The sequence below is a fragment of the Lissotriton helveticus genome, chromosome 7, assembly GCF_964261635.1.
Source record: "Lissotriton helveticus chromosome 7, aLisHel1.1, whole genome shotgun sequence".
NCBI classification, from domain to species: Eukaryota; Metazoa; Chordata; class Amphibia; order Caudata; family Salamandridae; genus Lissotriton; species Lissotriton helveticus.
Genome location: NC_136068.1, coordinates 1,710,070,974 through 1,710,091,674, shown reverse-complemented (window position 1 = coordinate 1,710,091,674; position 20,701 = coordinate 1,710,070,974). Strand labels below are relative to the sequence as shown.

The 20,701-nt window shown below is 44.1% G+C and overlaps 1 protein-coding gene across 1 annotated transcript in view; it reads left to right on the top strand.

Moving 5' to 3' along the window:
* Positions 1-20,701, top strand: part of NPHS1 (NPHS1 adhesion molecule, nephrin) — a 291,924-nt gene that overhangs the window by 25,263 nt on the left and 245,960 nt on the right. Inside the window, exons 5-8 of the mRNA XM_078653831.1 lie at positions 486-589; positions 1,061-1,182; positions 15,890-16,061; positions 18,150-18,307. Of these exons, the coding sequence (XP_078509957.1) occupies positions 486-589; positions 1,061-1,182; positions 15,890-16,061; positions 18,150-18,307 (556 nt within the window). The remainder of the gene's footprint in view (positions 1-485; positions 590-1,060; positions 1,183-15,889; positions 16,062-18,149; positions 18,308-20,701) is intronic.

Sequence of the window (20,701 nt, the reverse complement as noted above, 5' to 3'; positions counted from 1 at the left end):
CTGCACTAGACCTACCCGCCTAGAGCCCCTTCCCTCTTATGTCTTTCATTCCACATCTCATGCCTCAGCCCCTCACTACTGGAAGCTTGAATCCACATCCTCTCTGTACCCTTCAAATATTTCCCCCGTTCTCAAACCCTCACCCATAAAGTCCTTCCCACATATCACCACAGCCATGTCTATCCTTCTTCACACCGCATCACAAGGACAAGACCACTGGCCCATGGCAAGTCTCCACCGCTGCCTTTTATATATATTGCCCTTCACATCACAATACACTTACCTCTGGCGTTCTTCATTCCTTCCATTCCTACCCATTTACCTCTGGTACAATTCCTGCACTCCCTATCTCAGCACCACAACCTGTCTGTTGAGAGGTGGCCGATATGCAGCTACTGAATCTATCACATTCTAAAGCTCCCATCAGCAATCTATGCTACTTTCTAGCTCCTGCTTGCATTAAGACTCATCTCGTGCTATTGCAGGGTGACCCCACAGAGCTCCGACAATGGGAACAGATTTGCGTGTGGGGCCAGGAATGACGCTCTCACCACTCCTGCTGTGGCTGGCTTCATCATGAATGTTTTGTGTGAGTACCTCTTGGATAATATATTCTCTCACGCTACAAATCACTCAGAGTTGGGTCAATGTCAAGAAAGCCAACTGAAACGGGGGTGGAAGCGTGCTCCAGAATATGGAAAATAGGAAATATAGTGGTGAGATCTAGGCATGAAGAAAGAGAGTGCCTAATTAGAGGGTTGTCATACTTTAAGGAAAAGTAGGAAGGTATGGGGTGGCCATGAATAGGAACCCAGCTTGACCAACAAGAGGTCTTATCGTTAGACCAGCAACGTACGCTTGCATTGGTCCCTAAACTCGTAATTTTGATCCACTACTGAGATGCAACTTTTTATTAGTAAGATCTTTCTTTGTGGACTATCACAGTTTTATAGGACATTTGGGTGTAACTTTGTTCACTGTGTAGAGACCCACCCTTTGATGAGAGGAAGTTCATTCAACACATCATCTCTTCAACATTCATGTCTGTTTCGTTTTAAAGTCCCCCCACAGTCTCCCGTCATTGAAGGATACAACCAGGCAGAAGTGAAGGCCGGAGAAAACCTAAAGCTGACATGCACGTCCACCAGTGGCAACCCACTGGCCACACTACAGTGGTCCAAGGTAAGTGGCCGACTGTCATTCCTCGATTTATTAATGATAAAGTAAAGAGTCCAAATAAAAAAGATTTTGCTTCAACCAGTAAATGTATTCTTATCTAGAGGAGGTAACAATATGAGTAATCAAGACCGGTGAGCTGGAACAGCTATGGTCTATATGGTATGCTATTTGGGCATATCCAAAAAGCAGAGGTTACTAAAGGTTGTAAGGTAGCAAAACACAGAGCACTTGGACAGGTTGTGCCAATTAAACCATTGCTCAGGTAATCTTTATGGCGAGGAAGTCATAAAATGCCATGCCTAAAATGTTAGAAGTCACTCCGCTCTGTTGGTAGTCTGAATGCGTTCAATTTTGCAATTTGGGCGTAGACAATTATAAAAAAAATTGAAGTTAATCCTTAGGTGGGATTTCAGACAAACTTTTCCTTGTCCATATTTTTCAATTCTCAGAGAAAAGCAGAAACAGAGTGGCTAATGGGATTTGTAAGAGCCACAGTATATGTTCAGGGACTAGAGGGAGTGACTTGTAAAGACATTGAAAGGAAAATAAGCATTGGATTAAAACATTTAAAAACCCTGCTCCACACACAAAAAAAACAAAGAAACATCTACTTTATAAATTTTAAAAAATTGAAATAAAGAATTTAAAGTGTGCTAATTTAGTGTACCTTTGAGATGTAAAATAGCCCCTCATGCATTACAGTGCAAACACTGAATAGGGGACGGAATGATACACTAAACACCCAAAAGACCGAGATTAGAGTGAGATATTTTGGGACAATGCCCTCTCTAGGTATAGTTTAAAGTATTGGTATCACTATGTCTTGCGGATAGTTATGCTGTGAAGTCAGCCCTAAAAATGAAAGCCTGCCAATTTTAGCATACTTCTGGGGGTCCAAACCCCGTAATCTGTTGAGGCATGATGCAGTCTATGCACGCATATTTGCAGTTTTTCTGAACTTTAAAAAGATTGAAAAGATTTTAATTCAAGCACTACATTTCACTGCAGAATCCAATGTTTTATGCTTGTTATCTTTAGAGAACACACGTTTCTGTTTATGCACAGATGGCAGGGCAGAAACATCAGGGCGTTTACAGATCGTATGACACAGCATCATCCATGCAAACCCCAGTGCTTTCTATTAGTGTGTCAACAAATCAAAGGGCTTTAAGGTTTTCAGAGAGGACAATGCAACACAACCAAGGTTAACAAATCCCATAGCATACTATGTTTACAAGGCTGGTAACAAACTGGGTATAATGCACACGTAAAGCATGCAGCACAGTAGTGCCGACATGTTTACTAGGCATACGGCACACACACACACACATCAGCGTGCTTATAAAGCTTATGGCACATTAGCAACTGTGTGTTTTCAAAGTATGTGTCATACTAGCAGTACCCGTGTTTACAAAGCAAAGGGACTACAAATATCGCAGTGTATAAAAAGCATATAGCACACTAGGAACTGTGTGTTTATAAAGTATATATCACACCAGAAGCATCTGTGTTTACAAAGCAAAGGGCACACTTACATCTCTGTGTTTACAAAGCAGCTTTGCAAATAGCAACTGTTTGTTTACAAAGTATGTGTCACACTAGCAGCACATGTGCTTACAAAGCATATGGCACATATACATCACAATGTTTACAAGGCATATGGCACACTAGCAATTGTGTATTTATAAAATACATGACACGCTAGCAGCTGGGTGTTTACAAAGTATGTGTCACCTAGCAGCACCTGTGTTTACAAAGCATAGGGCACACACATCACCATATTTATAAAGCATATAACCCACTAGCAACTGTGTGTTTACAAAGTATATATCACACATGCATCCCTGTGGTTACAAAGCAACTGTGCAACTATCAACTGCGTATATGTTACAGTAGCAGCACCTGTGTTTACAAAGCAAAGGGCACACATACCTCTTTGCGTTTACAAAGCAACTGTGCAACTAACAACTTTGTGTTTACAAAGTATGTGTCACACTAGCAGCACCTGTGCTTACAAAGCATATGGCACATATACATCAAAATGTTTATGACATAAGTCACACTAGCAATTGTATATTTTTAAAATACATGACATGCAGCTTGGTGTTTACAAAGTATGTGTCACACTAGCAGCACCGGTGTTTACAAAGCATAGGGCACACACACCACCATATTTATAAAGCATATACCCCACTAGCAACTATGTGTTTACAAAGGAGGGCATTAGCCGGGGTACACGCGGGTGGAGGGCGTCCAGCCACTTTTTTCACAGGGTGGACGCAGTCCGCCCTGCCAAGAAGTTGGGCCCACTGATAAAGATGGTGTAATTTCCAAACACCGGGCCACTTTCAACAGCGCCTGCACATTGTTATCTGCTTTTGATCCGCAACAAATTGCAGGCAGGGATGGGATAGGGCTCTCTTATTTCTGACTCCTGTTGGGCTCATAACAAAGGCCGAATCTGAGGGGTCATCAGTCCTCCTTTTGTGCGAGTCTCCTGACTGGCAGCAGTCAGCAGCCTCACACCTAGCATCAAATGCAGCAAAAGGGAAACAAAGGCTCACACCTTGTTAGCACTTCTCACATACCTGAGAGGCAGCTTTTCACTTTGTTCAGTCCTTGTTTATGAGATATGCATGCACTGTAAGAATGCCACTTTTGTTGATCTCTCCCAGTATTTGCACAAAATAAATAGCATTTATATAGTGCTTACTACCCACGAGAAGGCGATGTAATAATTCAAATATCACATGTTTTTCTTTTAAAGCACTATAGCTAGAGGAAGCTTTACACTGACAAAAGGCAACATTGTTTTATGTGTAGCGTACAAAAGTGTGAATCTTCTGCCCAAATCAGGAGGGTTTGCAAGTATTCTCGAAATGTGCTCAAATGTACTCATGATACACCTACATGTATGTGAGGGCTTAAGATCTGATGTCACTTCTTGTGATGCCACTTCCTGTGATGTCACGCGCCTCACGCTCCATGATGTCGTGATGCCACTTGCGTACTGATTAACTAGGTTAGTCCCCCCAATTCTTTTTTTAGGACTTGTTCCCTGTTACAAAGTATATGTCACACATACATCTGTGTTTACAAAGCAACTGTGCAACTAGCAACTGCGTATATGTTACAGTAGCAGCACCTGTGTTTACAAAGCAAAGGTCACACACACCTCTTTGTGTTTACAAAGCAACTGTACAACTAGCAACTGCGTGTTCCTATCACACTCAAAACTGACCTCAAAGCTCTCCTCCTTCAAAGACACTTCCAAATGTAACTCATGCCTTCTCTATTATCCGTAGGAAGCCCTTCCATTTTAGAAAAATCTACTGTACATGACTATGGAAGTGTTTTCCCGGTGTGTTCTTGTGATCTGAGAGTCTGCCATTTTGTGCAGTACTATCTTTCTACCTGTGTCTGGTACTCTTGTGTATCTTTCACCCGTCACTTTCTCTTGTAACACACTGTTTTCTACCTCCTACAATTGTTTATTTTTGATACCTGTACTAGTGCCACTATTCCTTCTTATTGGTTCTTGTGCTTGAGTGCCCCCCATGTATTGCAGTATTATAGCTTTATGTTTACTTTGTATGCTTTTGTAACTTGCACACGTCACTTTTTCCTCCTGTAATGCACCGTTTGCTACCTCTTTTATTTTGTTGGTTCACGATTGTCACTTTTGTAATGCACCGTTTGCTACCTCTTTTATTTTGTTGTTTCACGAGTGTCACTTTTGGAATGCACCGTTTGCTACCTCTTGTATTTTGCTGGCTCACGATTGTCATTTTTGCTTCATTTAATGTAACGTTTGCCTTTTTATTTGGTTCACTTGTATTGTTCTCATGTACCAGTCCTGTTCCTATTGTGAAGCGCTCTGACACCTTCGGGTAATGTCCGCGCTATATAAAAATGCACAAATAAATAAATAAATGCACAAATAAACTAGCAGAACCTGTGTTTGCAAAGAATAGGGCACACATATATCATAGTGTTTATAAAGTATATGGCACACTAGCAACTGTGTGTTTATAAAGTTCATGTCACGCTAGTAACTGGGTGTTTACAAAGTATATGTTACACTAGCAGGCAGCACCTGTGTTTACATAGCATAGAGCACACACACATCACAGTGTTTATAAAGCATTTGACACACTAGCAACTATGCGTTTACAAAATATATGTCACACTAGCAGTTCCTGTTTTTGCAAAGCAAAGGGCACACATACATTTCTGTGTTTAAAAGGCAACTGTGCAACTAGCAACTGTGTATTTCCAAAGCATATGTCATACTAGCAGCACGTGTGCTTACAAAGCTTAGGGCACACATACATCAGTGTTTATAAAGCATATGACACACTACTAGCAACTGTATGTTTATAAAGTACATGATATGCTAGCAGCAGGGAGTTTACAAAGTATGTGTCACACTTTGCAACACCTATGTTTTCAAAGTATAGGGGCATACATACATCAGTGTTCATAAAGCATATGGCACACTAGCAACTGTGTTTACAAAGCTAAGGACACACATACATCTCTGTGTTTATAAAGCATATGGCCACCAGCAACTGTGATTTTACCCATCGAATGACAGACCAGCACCCAAAATGTTTAGCAAACATATTCCCTACACTTTGTTTACAAAGCAGATGGCACATTCACAGCTCCACTTTTACAAAGTGTATGGCACACTGTTACCGGTCTGTTTACAAAGCATACGCCTCACTAGCATTAGCCTTTTTGCAGGATATATAGCACACTTTGTGCACAGTGTACTAACATAATTTGTCTTTAGTGTATGTGCAAAGTAGAGCGCAGTAGCATCCACATGCTTAGCGACTAGAGTAATTTATAACCTCGGTATTTACAAAACAGTACAGAGGAAACTAAGCCCTCTATTTCCAAAAGAGAATTGGAGAATCAAATACATGTAGATTTACTGTGCTAACACATTGAACGGTACCACATTGGAGCAAGATACACAAGAGGGGGCCAGCAGTCAGAACGGCCCATAGTTGTGGTGTAGTCCCTTATGCAGTTCGATGCAGGCACTGGAGTGGAGGTGGAATGATACACCCAAATAGTCAGTAGTATTAGCTGTGAGAGAATACTTCACTGGCTGAGACAGGACATGATTGACAAAGTCCCAAGCCAATGGCTGGTAGAGGCTGTTTGAAGAATGGTTGAAAGGGGCACATATCCCATTCTTAATAATAAAACAAACCCTGATGTCTAGTGTGCTTTCTGCTCTTACCCCCACTAGAGAGGGCAGTGAAGGGGTTAAATCCCCCAGTCTGTCCACCTAAGCATATTGTAAACAGAAGGGTTCGACCCATGTGGTCAGTGGGACCTGGGTAATAGATTGAAGTATATGAAAGGGTCCCAGACCAAAAGAAACAGTAAACACTTAATCTTCAAACAGTTAAATAAGATCAAAATCAGAGAATAGTACAGGTTGACAGTGTGTTTATTTTCACTGAACCTAGAGGAACCGTAAATGGTTAAACATTCGCTGATATAAAGCACAAAATTTTTTTAAGTGCGCCCACACGGGGAGGGGGGAAGAGTGCAGAGGGAGGGGGGGGGGGGGTTGGTGATTCAATTAGTTAACATCACTAATCAAACAAATACATAAAGCACATATCCACAAGATGAAAACATCATTTTCAATGATCCATGGATGAGGGATCAAGACAGACACATGTTAAATAAAACATTATACATAAACCAGAGACTCCTGTGTTGATTATTAATATCAATCTTGGGGTGAGGAGTTCGTATAGGTAGAAGGTGGTCTACGTTTCGACCCAGTGGTGTAGGACATTGGATCCTTACTCGCGGGTCTTCATCAGGACGTGGGGGGGTGAAGGGGGAGGTGGGGCCAAATCCTAAATGTAATGTGAAAAGATGCGCATTATTTAAACCGGTCTCAAAAGAGTCCCGACAGTCATAGATTAAAAAGCCCAAAGGGCCGTCATAGGGGGAGTTAGAAAAGTTAAAAAAGGAGAGTAAGATACACGAGGATGGAACAGAGAATTACCTGACAACGCAGGTAGTCAAGGCCGAAGGCCTGCTGGGCGTGTTGCGTCTCCAGGCAGGGCCCAGTCCAGATTATTATTAAGGTTGTCTGCAAAAAACACACATGAGACCAAAATTTGGTACAGCGCCAAACCCCTGTGGTTGCCTATGTTAAGGCCAGTAAAGGCAAGGTCGACAATGGCCTACCTTAAAGTGATAGGGACAGCCAATGTGGATGGCCCGACGGGTGAGGTCCCTCAATTACGTTAAGGCACTCCCCAAGGCGCTCGTCTGAAAAAACGAGTGGATATCAAGTATCAAAATCAAGATCAAGCAGGCAAACAAACCGCATTGACAGAAAAATGCAGAGCTATGACTCACCCCAAGGGAATTATTTCAACCGGGAGCCGTCTCAGCGTTTCCCCGTGAAAATGAACTGTGCCTCCGTAGCCTGAGCGTCAAAGTGCTTCAGACCGCCATCTGAAATAACGAGAGGATGAGGAAATGGATGGCTCGAGATGGAGGGGTTTAGCAAACGCGGCAGATTACAGAGAACTCACCCGTGCTAGGAGCCAGCGTCAACGCGTCTCAGCCTGGAACCAGGAAGGGTTGCCATGGCTACGCGGATCGATTAAGTAAACTAATGAAGAAAGACTCAGACGCGTTGCTGAGTAACCCAGTGGGTTCCCTATGTGAAAAAAGACTAATACAGAGTGGTTTGTACAGAGGGTGACGAGGTATATTATTATGATATAAAACTGTAGGAGAAACAGTTCCCAACGGGCCCCAACGAGGGACAATAAATGAATTTCAGACAGCAAATGTTGCGGGAGGCAACCAGGCTTGGTGGTTTTAGCGAGCAGTGTCTCAGAACCGTGTAGAACGGCTAATCACATGGCGTGACCACTATCAGCAAGATTATTAGAAAAATTAATATATATGTGAGCACATTCAAGGGTAGGGCAATCGTATATATAAATAAACCAAAATATACCAAAAAATAATAATAAGCGCGGACCAACCCAGCATGGTAGTCAAAGCGCACATGGGTCAATTGGATATTGTAGAAGGAATTGTATTATACAAAAAATATACAAACATCAACCATTGTATAATCTGTCATTATTGGTATGTAGCACATGTACTCCATGGTCGCGGACCAACCGTACAAGGTAGTCTAGCGGCTAAGAGTCAGAAACAGGTCAAGTTGGCAATAATACGCCTAATTCCCAATGCAGCCCATGTTAAGTATAGCATGTGACCCCAAAGCGTGGGCCAACCGAAAAAGGTGGTCAGACGCCTGGATTCAGTGGAAAAACCACACAGACTGGAAAATACAGAGACAGAGGCGTAAGAAAGTCAGATTATTAGTATGTGAAGGCACCGAGGACCTGATTCACAAGGTGGCCATTTGTGCGAAACTGCTTTCTGATTCATTCAGACCCATGGACACTGAGTCAAAAAGACGAATCCATTTGATTTCCCTTACGTTGAGGACGGGTTCAATGCTGCCGCCCCTGGGGCCCAGACGGACCTGTTCCAAAATAGTCCATTTCAGGCTTTCAGGAGGGTGGTTGTGTGTGTTGCAATGATCGACCAAAGGGGCTCCCACCACCTTACATCTCACTCGGCTGCAGTGCTGCAGAAAACGTACCTTCGCACGTTGCTGTGTCTGACCCACATATATCTGGTCACAGGGGCATAATATGCAATACACCACATTGGTGGAGTTACAATTGGTGTGTCCAGGAAATCGATGGGGGCGGCCTTTGCTCCTGATCTGGCCATTATCTTCATGTCTATGTCTATGTATGAAGATACTTTTGTACTCACCAACGCCAATCCTTTCAGATCCCAAATACATTTTTGGATGAGATACATAGATGACGTTATCTGTATCTGGTCAGGCACTGAGGATGATATCACCCACTTCTTCAACTGGCTTAATGATAGATCACCAGATATTAAGTTTACCATCAAATTTGATAAGAAATCCATCGATTTCCTGGACCTAACTATCTTTGTGGAGAATGAGATCCTCAAAACAAATTTGTTCAGGAAACCCACGGAGAGGAATTCGCTCCTTCTGTATTCCAGTCACCATCCTAGGGGCCTCCGTGACAACCTCCCCTTCGGCCAGTTCTTGCGAATTCGCCGTAATTGCAGCAGGAAGGAGGACTACATGGATCAATCCTCAATTCTAATGGGCAGACTACTTACACGTGGATACCCTAGGCGGTTGGTGAGAAAAGCCATGAAGAGAGCATGGTTCAATCCCAGAGAGACCTTACTGGAACCAGGGGATAAACCTAACAAAGATGAGGACCGCCTGATCTGCTTTACTACTTTTTCGACCAAAAGTAACAGGATCAAACATACCATCAATAAGTACTGGAATCTGATATCTGAGGATCTCAACATGAAATGCCCTCCTCTCCACGCATTCAAAAAGGCAAGGAATATTCGAGACCATGTGGTGCGCTCTTTCTTAATGAGTCCAGCTGAACCATCCATTACAACCATGTGGAACCTTCCTCCTATTGTGGGACACTATCGATGTGGGTCCTGCAAAGCCTGTCCGTCGACCATCCAGACGAAGATCTTTACTTACAAACAACATCAAGTTTCCCTCAAGTCACACACCAATTGTAACTCCACCAATGTGGTGTATTGCATATTATGCCCCTGTGACCAGATATATGTGGGTCAGACACAGCAACGTGCGAAGGTACGTTTTCTGCAGCACTGCAGCCGAGTGAGATGTAAGGTGGTGGGAGCCCCTTTGGTCGATCATTGCAACACACACAACCACCCTCCTGAAAGCCTGAAATGGACTATTTTGGAACAGGTCCGTCTGGGCCCCAGGGGCGGCAGCATTGAACCCGTCCTCAACGTAAGGGAAATCAAATGGATTCGTCTTTTTGACTCAGTGTCCATGGGTCTGAATGAATCAGAAAGCAGTTTCGCACAAATGGCCACCTTGTGAATCAGGTCCTCGGTGCCTTCACATACTAATAATCTGACTTTCTTACGCCTCTGTCTCTGTATTTTCCAGTCTGTGTGGTTTTTCCACTGAATCCAGGCGTCTGACCACCTTTTTCGGTTGGCCCACGCTTTGGGGTCACATGCTATACTTAACATGGGCTGCATTGGGAATTAGGCGTATTATTGCCAACTTGACCTGTTTCTGACTCTTAGCCGCTAGACTACCTTGTACGGTTGGTCCGCGACCATGGAGTACATGTGCTACATACCAATAATGACAGATTATACAATGGTTGATGTTTGTATATTTTTTGTATAATACAATTCCTTCTACAATATCCAATTGACCCATGTGCGCTTTGACTACCATGCTGGGTTGGTCCGCGCTTATTATTATTTTTTGGTATATTTTGGTTTATTTATATATACGATTGCCCTACCCTTGAATGTGCTCACATATATATTAATTTTTCTAATAATCTTGCTGATAGTGGTCACGCCATGTGATTAGCCGTTCTACACGGTTCTGAGACACTGCTCGCTAAAACCACCAAGCCTGGTTGCCTCCCGCAACATTTGCTGTCTGAAATTCATTTATTGTCCCTCGTTGGGGCCCGTTGGGAACTGTTTCTCCTACAGTTTTATATCATAATAATATACCTCGTCACCCTCTGTACAAACCACTCTGTATTAGTCTTTTTTCACATAGGGAACCCACTGGGTTACTCAGCAACGCGTCTGAGTCTTTCTTCATTAGTTTACTTAATCGATCCGCGTAGCCATGGCAACCCTTCCTGGTTCCAGGCTGAGACGCGTTGACGCTGGCTCCTAGCACGGGTGAGTTCTCTGTAATCTGCCGCGTTTGCTAAATCCCTCCATCTCGAGCCATCCATTTCCTCATCCTCTCGTTATTTCAGATGGCGGTCTGAAGCACTTTGACGCTCAGGCTACGGAGGCACAGTTCATTTTCACGGAGAAACGCTGAGACGACTCCCGGTTGAAATAATTCCCTTGGGGTGAGTCATAGCTCTGCATTTTTCTGTCAATGCGGTTTGTTTGCCTGCTTGATCTTGATTTTGATACTTGATATCCACTCGTTTTTTCAGACGAGCGCCTTGGGGAGTGCCTTAACGTAATTGAGGGACCTCACCCGTCGGGCCATCCACATTGGCTGTCCCTATCACTTTAAGGTAGGCCATTGTCGACCTTGCCTTTACTGGCCTTAACATAGGCAACCACAGGGGTTTGGCGCTGTACCAAATTTTGGTCTCATGTGTGTTTTTTGCAGACAACCTTAATAATAATCTGGACTGGGCCCTGCCTGGAGACGCAACACGCCCAGCAGGCCTTCGGCCTTGACTACCTGCGTTGTCAGGTAATTCTCTGTTCCATCCTCGTGTATCTTACCCTCCTTTTTTAACTTTTCTAACTCCCCCTATGACGGCCCTTTGGGCTTTTTAATCTATGACTGTCGGGACTCTTTTGAGACCGGTTTAAATAATGCGCATCTTTTCACATTACATTTAGGATTTGGCCCCACCTCCCCCTTCACCCCCCCACGTCCTGATGAAGACCCGCGAGTAAGGATCCAATGTCCTACACCACTGGGTCGAAACGTAGACCACCTTCTACCTATACGAACTCCTCACCCCAAGATTGATATTAATAATCAACACAGGAGTCTCTGGTTTATGTATAATGTTTTATTTAACATGTGTCTGTCTTGATCCCTCATCCATGGATCATTGAAAATGATGTTTTCATCTTGTGGATATGTGCTTTATGTATTTGTTTGATTAGTGATGTTAACTAATTGAATCACCAACCCCCCCCCCCCCCCCTCCCTCTGCACTCTTCCCCCCTCCCCGTGTGGGCGCACTTAAACATTTTTTGTGCTTTATATCAGCGAATGTTTAACCATTTACGGTTCCTCTAGGTTCAGTGAAAATAAACACACTGTCAACCTGTACTATTCTCTGATTTTGATCTTATTTAACTGTTTGAAGATTAAGTGTTTACTGTTTCTTTTGGTCTGGGACCCTTTCATATACTTCATGTCCACCTAAGCGGCAGAAAAACAGTTGGAGCTTTCAGAGTGGGAGGTGCAGCGAGATGTCACGACAGGCTGGTCCGAACTCAATTCCTTAAAAAAGATCTCTGGTTTGAAGTGACCACAAAGGAGTGGGCTACTCACTATCCTTGCCTCTCTTCTGGGAGGGCACAGGGGCTAGTGTGTTTTCTGCCACTGAAAGCCCATGGTGAAGAACGGATGGGGTAAATCCTCCAATCTGCCCCCCATTGAGGCAAAAAGATTGTTGGGGCTTTAAGGTGTGCAGCTAATGTCAGGACAGACAGGGCTCCACCCCATTCTGCTTTTTAATAACTAGTTATCTAATGTGCTTAGTGTCATTTCTGCCCCCCTGTAGGGAGGGTAGATTTGGGGCTAAACCCCCCAAAACAGTGTTGGGGATTTAGAGGTGGGGGATACGGCCTGATGCCATTCTACTTTTTAAATAATAAATTGTTGACAGATCATTTTTGTACAATTTGTCAAGGATGATGAAAAAGAAAATAAAGTTCATAAAAAATAAAATACAATAAAATAATAATAAATCTCTCCCTGGTATCTCATGGAATTTCTGCCCACCATCCCCTATGAAGTGAAGATTCTAGGTAGATCTCTCAATCTAGCCCCAGGTGGCAGAAATACTGTTCAGGCTTTTGGGGTTGGGGGTGTGGACCAATACTAGAATGGGCCAGCTTCTCCCCCTCCTTTTCAAAATATATACATGCTTGGAGCCTAGTGTGCTTGCCCAGAGAGGGCAGATTGGTGGTAGATTCCCCAATGTTCCTAAGAGGAGAGTAGAAAAGCAGTTTGACATTTAGCGTTGGGAGATATTGCCTAATGCCATGAGGGGCCACCCAGTTTCTTATATAACACAAAGAGTCCTGGGATCTCAAAGGCTTTCTTCCCTTTACAAGGGCATACTGTGGGTAAGCCCCCAATATACAAAATTTTCCATTCCCCAAGTTTCATGAACCCTGGCGTTTACTGCGTGGATTCCTCCTGGGTGGCATTCCCCCTGTGGCGTAACATCAGGGCCGGCTTTAGGGCAGTGCGACTGGTGCGGCCTCACTGGGCGCTGACCTGTGGAGGGGACGCTGAACTCAAGGGGGTGCTCTGTGTAGCAATAACTTATTATGGGAGAGATGACAGGCACTTTTGCCTTGTGGCAGTGAGAGAATCCGAGGAGGTGGTCATTGGGTGTGGGGGCGCCAAAAATGATTGTCGCACCGGGACCCAATAGTGCTAAAGTCGGCCCTGTGTAATATTAACCCTCACAGCCTCTGAGGTGGGAGCTACCTCCAGCCGGGCCCCCTCAGGCCCTTTGTGTGTAGGCAGCGGGCCCCAGGCCTGAAAGCTCCTGACTGGGTCGGGGCGGAGAGGTTGGACTCCATGTACTTTGCAGAGGGGCCACCTCAAGTTTCATTAAGCCACTGTGTTCACCAGCAGTGATTGAATGTGGAGAGAGGTACTGTAGGGCAGGAAGCTGTGAGAAGAAAGAAATAGGAAAGTGGGTACATTTCATAGAGGGGGTAAGTAAGGGAGAAAAACCTTGGAGAGAAAGAGAGAGAACCTAAATTGGGAAGAGAATGTATGAGCCAGTGTTACCTGTGAGGCCTGGTTGTGGAGAAGATGTGAAGGGGTGTTAAAGGGCCACTGCAGAGATAATGGCCTTTGGGGAGATCGAGGTGAGTGTCTAGGACAAACCTGGCGAGACTGAAATAAAAAAGGAACAGGACCAGAGTTTGAACATCCACAAGTAAGCTACATTGCTATACATGTAGTACTTCTGGCTAGGAACGTCACTTCTGGTGAACAGATCTCAAGACAGAAAAATGCGAGACCTATGGCATAGGAAAGAAGTGTCCACTATTGTCGCGCTGAATTTAAGCAAAGCACTTCGTATCTGCTTTAAGAGAAACTCAATAAAGGAAATAGTGCTTACAGGCTTAAGAACTCGTTACGTGTAACAACCACAGTATAAGGGCCAGTCGCCATGGGAAGTTACAAAAGAAACAATGCGGTACTAAGAAGTGACTAACAAGCCTATTTACGAATCAGAAGCCAACACTTACGAAGGACAATGACACAAGCCAATGACAAATATGGGCGGAGAGATGGTGGGGCTTCTATTCCATACTCCATTACAACAAGTCTTGCAGAGCAGCACATGTGCGCTGACCCTAGGCTCGACCTAAAACACAGTTCCCTGTATTTCAACTTGGGGAATAATCGGGTCTGTCCGCTGTTTTATAGTCACATTGTTTTCAGTGCGTCCCATGAATAAACTGCTCTTTCTTCCCTTAAACACCAGCCCCTTAGCAGTAACAGCAAGAGGACTAGCAGGTGGGCACAGGCAGATAATCAGGAATGGTACAAGTGGTGTGGCCGTCTCATTCGGGAATAAAGCGCCAGCGCAGGTGCAGCTAGGCGCCCTGCTCCTTCCACTCCAAGGGAATCAGTATCACGGCCACACCGCTAACTGGGGACACAGCCAGCACGGCGAGAGGTTAAGATCTTCAAGCCCCTTCAGACAAATCCTAGTAGGGGTCAGAAAAACGAACTCTAGGTTTAACTAGGGACCAAAACTTGGAATAGGGGAGGGGCGGCCCTCACAACTGGAGGCACCAACGAGGGAAGAGGCCCATTGATAGCTCTTTGGAACGATTTTTGAGGCTTTCTGCTAGGGCACTGAGGAGGATGGCTCCTGGTGGGTGGTTCACAGGGACAGCTAGAGCAGCGCTAGGAAACAGATGTTTCCAGCAGGGTGAGATAGAGTGTGTCCTTTTTGGGAGGTAGACCTTGACGGGTGAGTTGGAGGTCTCTGAAAGTTCTAGAAAGTACTTTCAGGAGGCTTCATCGAATGGTGTCTCTTTGTCCTGGGTGATGCCTGCACCACGCTGGCCCTGGTGTTTGAGCAGCTGGTTCAGTAAAACCAGCTCCTGAGGGTGAGGTCTGCAGTGTTAGACATCGCCACAGGGAGGAGAAATAACACTCAGTGATCTCACTCCTTATGGACTGGATCTTGGGTTGTTGTATAGTATCCTAGGCAGTGAACTGCCACAGACATGAGGGAAATCCGAGTGACGTCAAGACACAGTGACTGGACAGACCATGTGCACTTTGTGTACTGTGACCCGCATGAGAATAAGATTGAATCTTGCTCTTGGCATAAGTAAATCTCGGAATATTTCTAGGTTGGGAAAAGGATTAAAAATGGATTCTGAATGTGAGCAGCCACCAATGCGAATTTTGTTTATGCTTAGAAACTACTAGGGTATGTGCATAAGAGAGCCGATCTATTCTCATGGAACCTCAATGTGAAAAAGTGTTTTTGCAAGTGCAAAACGGACTTATGGGACGTAGAAGTTTGTACTAGAAAAACGTTTTGACTGTTCAAGACAGACATATACAGGTAAACAGCATAGTAAATGAGACACATGGTGTGTACAGAAGTCAGGGAATACAAATCACACTATATTTACTTGCTGAGGACAGAACAAATCAAAGTTTACTCAATTAATGTGATTAATACAAAAGGTTGACTCTTGCAGGAAAGACTTATAGAGCGAGATAAGGCGTCAGCATATGTTTATTGCATTGATAATCTGTTTGGTACTTACCTATGCTTTTCCACAGAACGAGGCAGTCATTTCCACCAGCTGGGAGACGGATGAATCTGCAAGATGTGCACGGAGTATAATCTCCCTGGATATCAAACCAGAAGATAACATGGCGACCCTGAGCTGTGAAGCGCTGAACCAGGTCACCCCGCTGCCCCTCAGATCCAGCGTCACCCTAAAAGTGGTCTGTGAGTACTGTTAGCAAGCTCAAACCCAAGTAGCAAGGCTTGCAATGTTACCTTTCAGTTGAGCATTCTTACACCATCCTCCAAGGAGATGTTTCCTTCTCCATCTGCTACAACTAAAGCTCCTACACTCTACTTGGGAAAATTACATCTATCACAGTACTAGCTCTGCCACCCTTCTTCCCGCCTCTGACACCATCAAACACACAAAAGGGGATGGGAGGATGCTTACAATAAGAATAATCCCACTGGCAATCGCTGGAAGTAGAATTTCATCCCATTGTTTTTTGCCCACCATGCCACCTCAGTTTGGACCCAGCACGTGCAAATCAGTCTTGACCCTGCTCCAATAGGGACAGTTCAGCCCGAACTGCCAGGCCAGGTCTTCTCTGAACAGGAACATAAGCAAACCACAAGCAGTTTCACCCTGCTGGCGGCTCTTCAGTCATGTGTAGTTTGGTTGCAGTGGCAGAGTGAGCAAGGCAGCCACATCTGGGTATACCCATGGCTACTTAGGGCGGCACATCAAACACACAAAAGATGATGGGTGGAATGCTTGCAATAAGCCTAACCACTGCAATCGCACAGGGCAGCATACCAACCCATCATTCTTTTGCCCACCATGCCATGCCAGTTTCTAAGCAGCCATATGCAAATCAGTTTTGACCCTGCCCATTAGGAATAGTCCAGTACCAATTGCAAAGCCAGGTCCTCTCTGAACCGGAACCCAAGTCACCGAAGACCGGTTTGACCCTCTTTGGTGCTTTTCAGTTGGTGTAGCCTGACACCATGCTATCATCAACAGTCTACTAACACCACCCTTCCCATCCAGTCTACCACCATCTAGCAAATCTAGTGCTCCTACATTAACTACAACAAGTCAATACTCCTACAAAGCCCTTCACAGTCAGTGCACCAAAACCATCCTCCACAGCCAGCACTATTACAGCAATCCCAATAAGCTGCATTCTGAGACCCCTCTTCACAGTCTCCTTGCTTCATAAGACACATCTTTTAATCCTATACCATGCTCCATAGCCAGGATGTCTAAGCCCTTCTTCATAGCAAGCTCCCATACACCACTCAGTGCAATTAGTGTTTTCACACTAGCTCCACAAAGTGGTCCTAATGTATCCCCCACACACGGGTATGCTACAACATCATGCACACCATGTTCCACAGCCTGTAGCACCTCCTATAGTAAGTACTCTCCTACCGCCCAACACAGTCTTCCTACACTATTTACTACAGCCAAGTGTCTTACTGCTTTCATCACAGACAGTCTTTATGGAACTATCACCAACAACCAGCACACCCAGACAACTCGCCACAGCCACAAACCTTGAACCAGCACACCCAGACAACTCGCCACAGCCACAAACCTTGAACCAAGGGTCACATCAAAAACCCATACACAGTTGTCCGCAGACCTTTCTAATGTGCCACAAACCATCTACTTTTGCAACAGGTAGTACTTCCACACTATCCTTCAATGTGTTTTTACACCACCCCGTACAGATGCCACACTTACAGCATTCCACATCGTCAGCGATTCCACATTACCCACCAGTACTATGACTCTTGCACAGTCCCCTCCAGCCAGCACATGAAGACCTCTCCATCCAGCCAGCAGTCATATTCCACCAGGCACAACTGGGCACCGTGCCCCACATTCAATGTTGCAAATGGGAGGCATATATATAGTTGGGCAGCTGAATTGTTTAAGTAGGAATTTGCAGACCTGCTAATTACCTCTGCTTTGATAACTGTTTCAAATCATGTGACCTTTGCCAAACCACTTCATCTATCTGTGGCTCGAATTGTGTGATGTGAAAAACAACTGTACAATGTGTCCTTGTTAGTTCTCTTAACATCCTTGTCAAATACCCACCCCCAGTCTTTTCACACCAGCACAGACAGCTAGCCACATTGATCGTTATTAGTAGTCCCTAATGTACTGGTACTGATGCCATGATTTTCTTTGTCATTCCATCCCATTTATTTGTTTACCCCTTTGTTCTCTTCCCTTCCCCTTCTCCTTGTTTTCCTCCCTCCTCTCCACACACTCCTACTCACCTCTGCCTCCCTCAGTTCTTCCCACAAAGGTCACTATCTTGGGGTCGTCCAGTGTTCAGGAGCACAAGGAGATCTACTTGTCATGCTTCACGGCGGCCAGTAACCCTCCGGTGCAGATCCGCTGGTGGCTGGGGTGGAAGGAGCTTGTGACCACCGAGGTCACCATTACAGATGTAAGTGCCCCCTTGTGCATTCGTTAGCAGAGAGAGCATGACCACACAAACATAGACATATATCCCTTGCAAGAGTACCCTGGTGCACTCCTGGACAGAGAGGGTGAGGGAGCATGTTCTCCAAGTCTATTATCACTGCTATAAATGTCCTCCATGTACAGTGTACACATCCCTGATGAAGTTCTGTTAAATATCATAAGAGGGTAAAAAGCCTGACACCATGCTATCCTCAACAGCTCACTGACATCACCCTTCCCAGCCAGTCTTTCTGCACCATCTAGCAAATCTAGTGCTCTTACATTAACTCCAACAAGCCAATACCCCTACAAAGCCCTCCACCGTCAGTGCACCAAAACTGTCCTCCACAGGCTTGAACCACACTGTACCTTTACAACGTGGGTCGAAACATGAACACATCTTTATATTGCATTCATTTCCCCGCAAGTCGTTGCAAAGACTTGCCTTAAGGCATGCGTTGTTGGATTGATGTTGGACTATAAGTCCTACACTTTTCCTACTGTTACACAGACTGGAGTTGGAATAGTGAATTATACTGTTCCAACTCCATCGCTTTCCCTAAGGCATGTTGTTGAAACGACTTGCGGGGTAGTGGAACATGTTGCAAAGACGCATTTGGGGTTTGGACCACGTATAAGGCATGCAAAAAAATGTATGATTCCAACATATATCCTCATAAGAGCCCTCAGCGTTTTAAGGGAGGCCTGAGGCTGACCTCGGAGCCACTAATGTTACCATCTCAGTCCTATGTTGCTCTTACACTGTGGTAAGACATTGGCTAGAACTCATACCCATACTAAGCCATCAAAGATAGAATTTAGGGTCATGGGGTCACCATCACTTCCACAGATGTTTAGAGTGCCTACTGGGCATTTACTATCAAATCTAATGCCCTCATACATTGAGAGGTCACCATCTCTGATGAATGACACTACTGGGCAGACAGTGTCACTCAGGTCACTGGCAACAACATAAATGCCATACATAGTCCTTGGCACAAACCAAGTTCTAGAAGACTAGAACAACTTTCACGTGAGATAATGGAGGATTTTGCCAATGACATGATCCATAAAAATCATGGATCAGAAAAAAAATATTTGAGCTAATGATTTACTGAAAAACATCCGATTTGTCATCAAAAAGGGTATTATTTTCACCAGGTTTTCAAATGTGCTAAATCTATATTTAAGGATACTTTTTCAGGTTCAATAAGTGGAAAACAGAGTATTTTCAACTTTTTAAAAAAGTGGTATTTTGAAATAAAACTGCAGTAATTTCCACATCATATTCCAATTCCCATTGCTGTAATATCAGCAATGAAATGGCACAACGTATATCCTCAGTGATTGACTGAAAATAGCAAATGACAATAACACAAATCAGGCACCTGTGGTTTTGGGGACAGTTCTTTATCAAAGATGTAGTAACGCTGATTAGAAAGTGACCTTTGTTTCCAGTACTGTCAGTCAAACGGATCAGAAATGCCCCAAAGCCTTATTCCAGATTTTCCTAAACTCCACGAGTACTGAAGCGATTTAAAAAAAAATTGCTGGAGTGATGGATCTGCTTCGGAAACTACTTTGAAAGGGACACTAGTTCAAATGGGGAAATAAGAGCAGGGACCATTTTCTCTGAAAGTCTTTCTGTATAAATAAATTGTGTATTATCACAGTTAATCCTGGTGTCTATGAATTGGGGCCAGTCCTTTCTCTAAGATGTGGTAAAGATAAATAGAATGTGACCTATGCTTCTAGAATGTGAAACCAGGGATATCCATGTATTTATCATGCGAGAACTGCTGGCTTACATTTGGGCGACCAATCTCTTCAGACTTTATTTGGGGAAACAGATTCTTACTAAGGACTGACCACAAACCATTATTCTGTATGTTATCAGTAGGAAGCAGATTGATTTAAATGGCTAGAATTGCTAGATTAAGCTCCAATTCTTGGTTACTGTTGCACTGTGTCTTTTCTACTAGGAGAAAGCACCGCTGTGTTCCTCCTACTGTTACCTTGTGCCGTGTCTTCCAGTCTTAAGGAGAATGAGGATATTAATGTTGAACCATTAGTATGTGAAGTTTTCAATAGTACTTTTAAAGGGTAGCCTGAACAAGAGAGGGAAAACCCTGAACACAATTACATTAGAATTGGTCTGGTCAATGATTACAACACTGACAGATGGCCTTCTCGGACAAGTTTAGAAAGTTACCTAAAATCCTTTGTTCACACAGCTTACGAGCTAAGCATGGTTGTTAATTTTCATATATGCAAAAATAAATTGGTCCCACATGAAGTCATTTAAATTCCCATTTTCAATACTGATCTTGTTAGACCTGTCAGCCTCAGGGAGGTCTTCCCCCAAACTTTTTGTCTT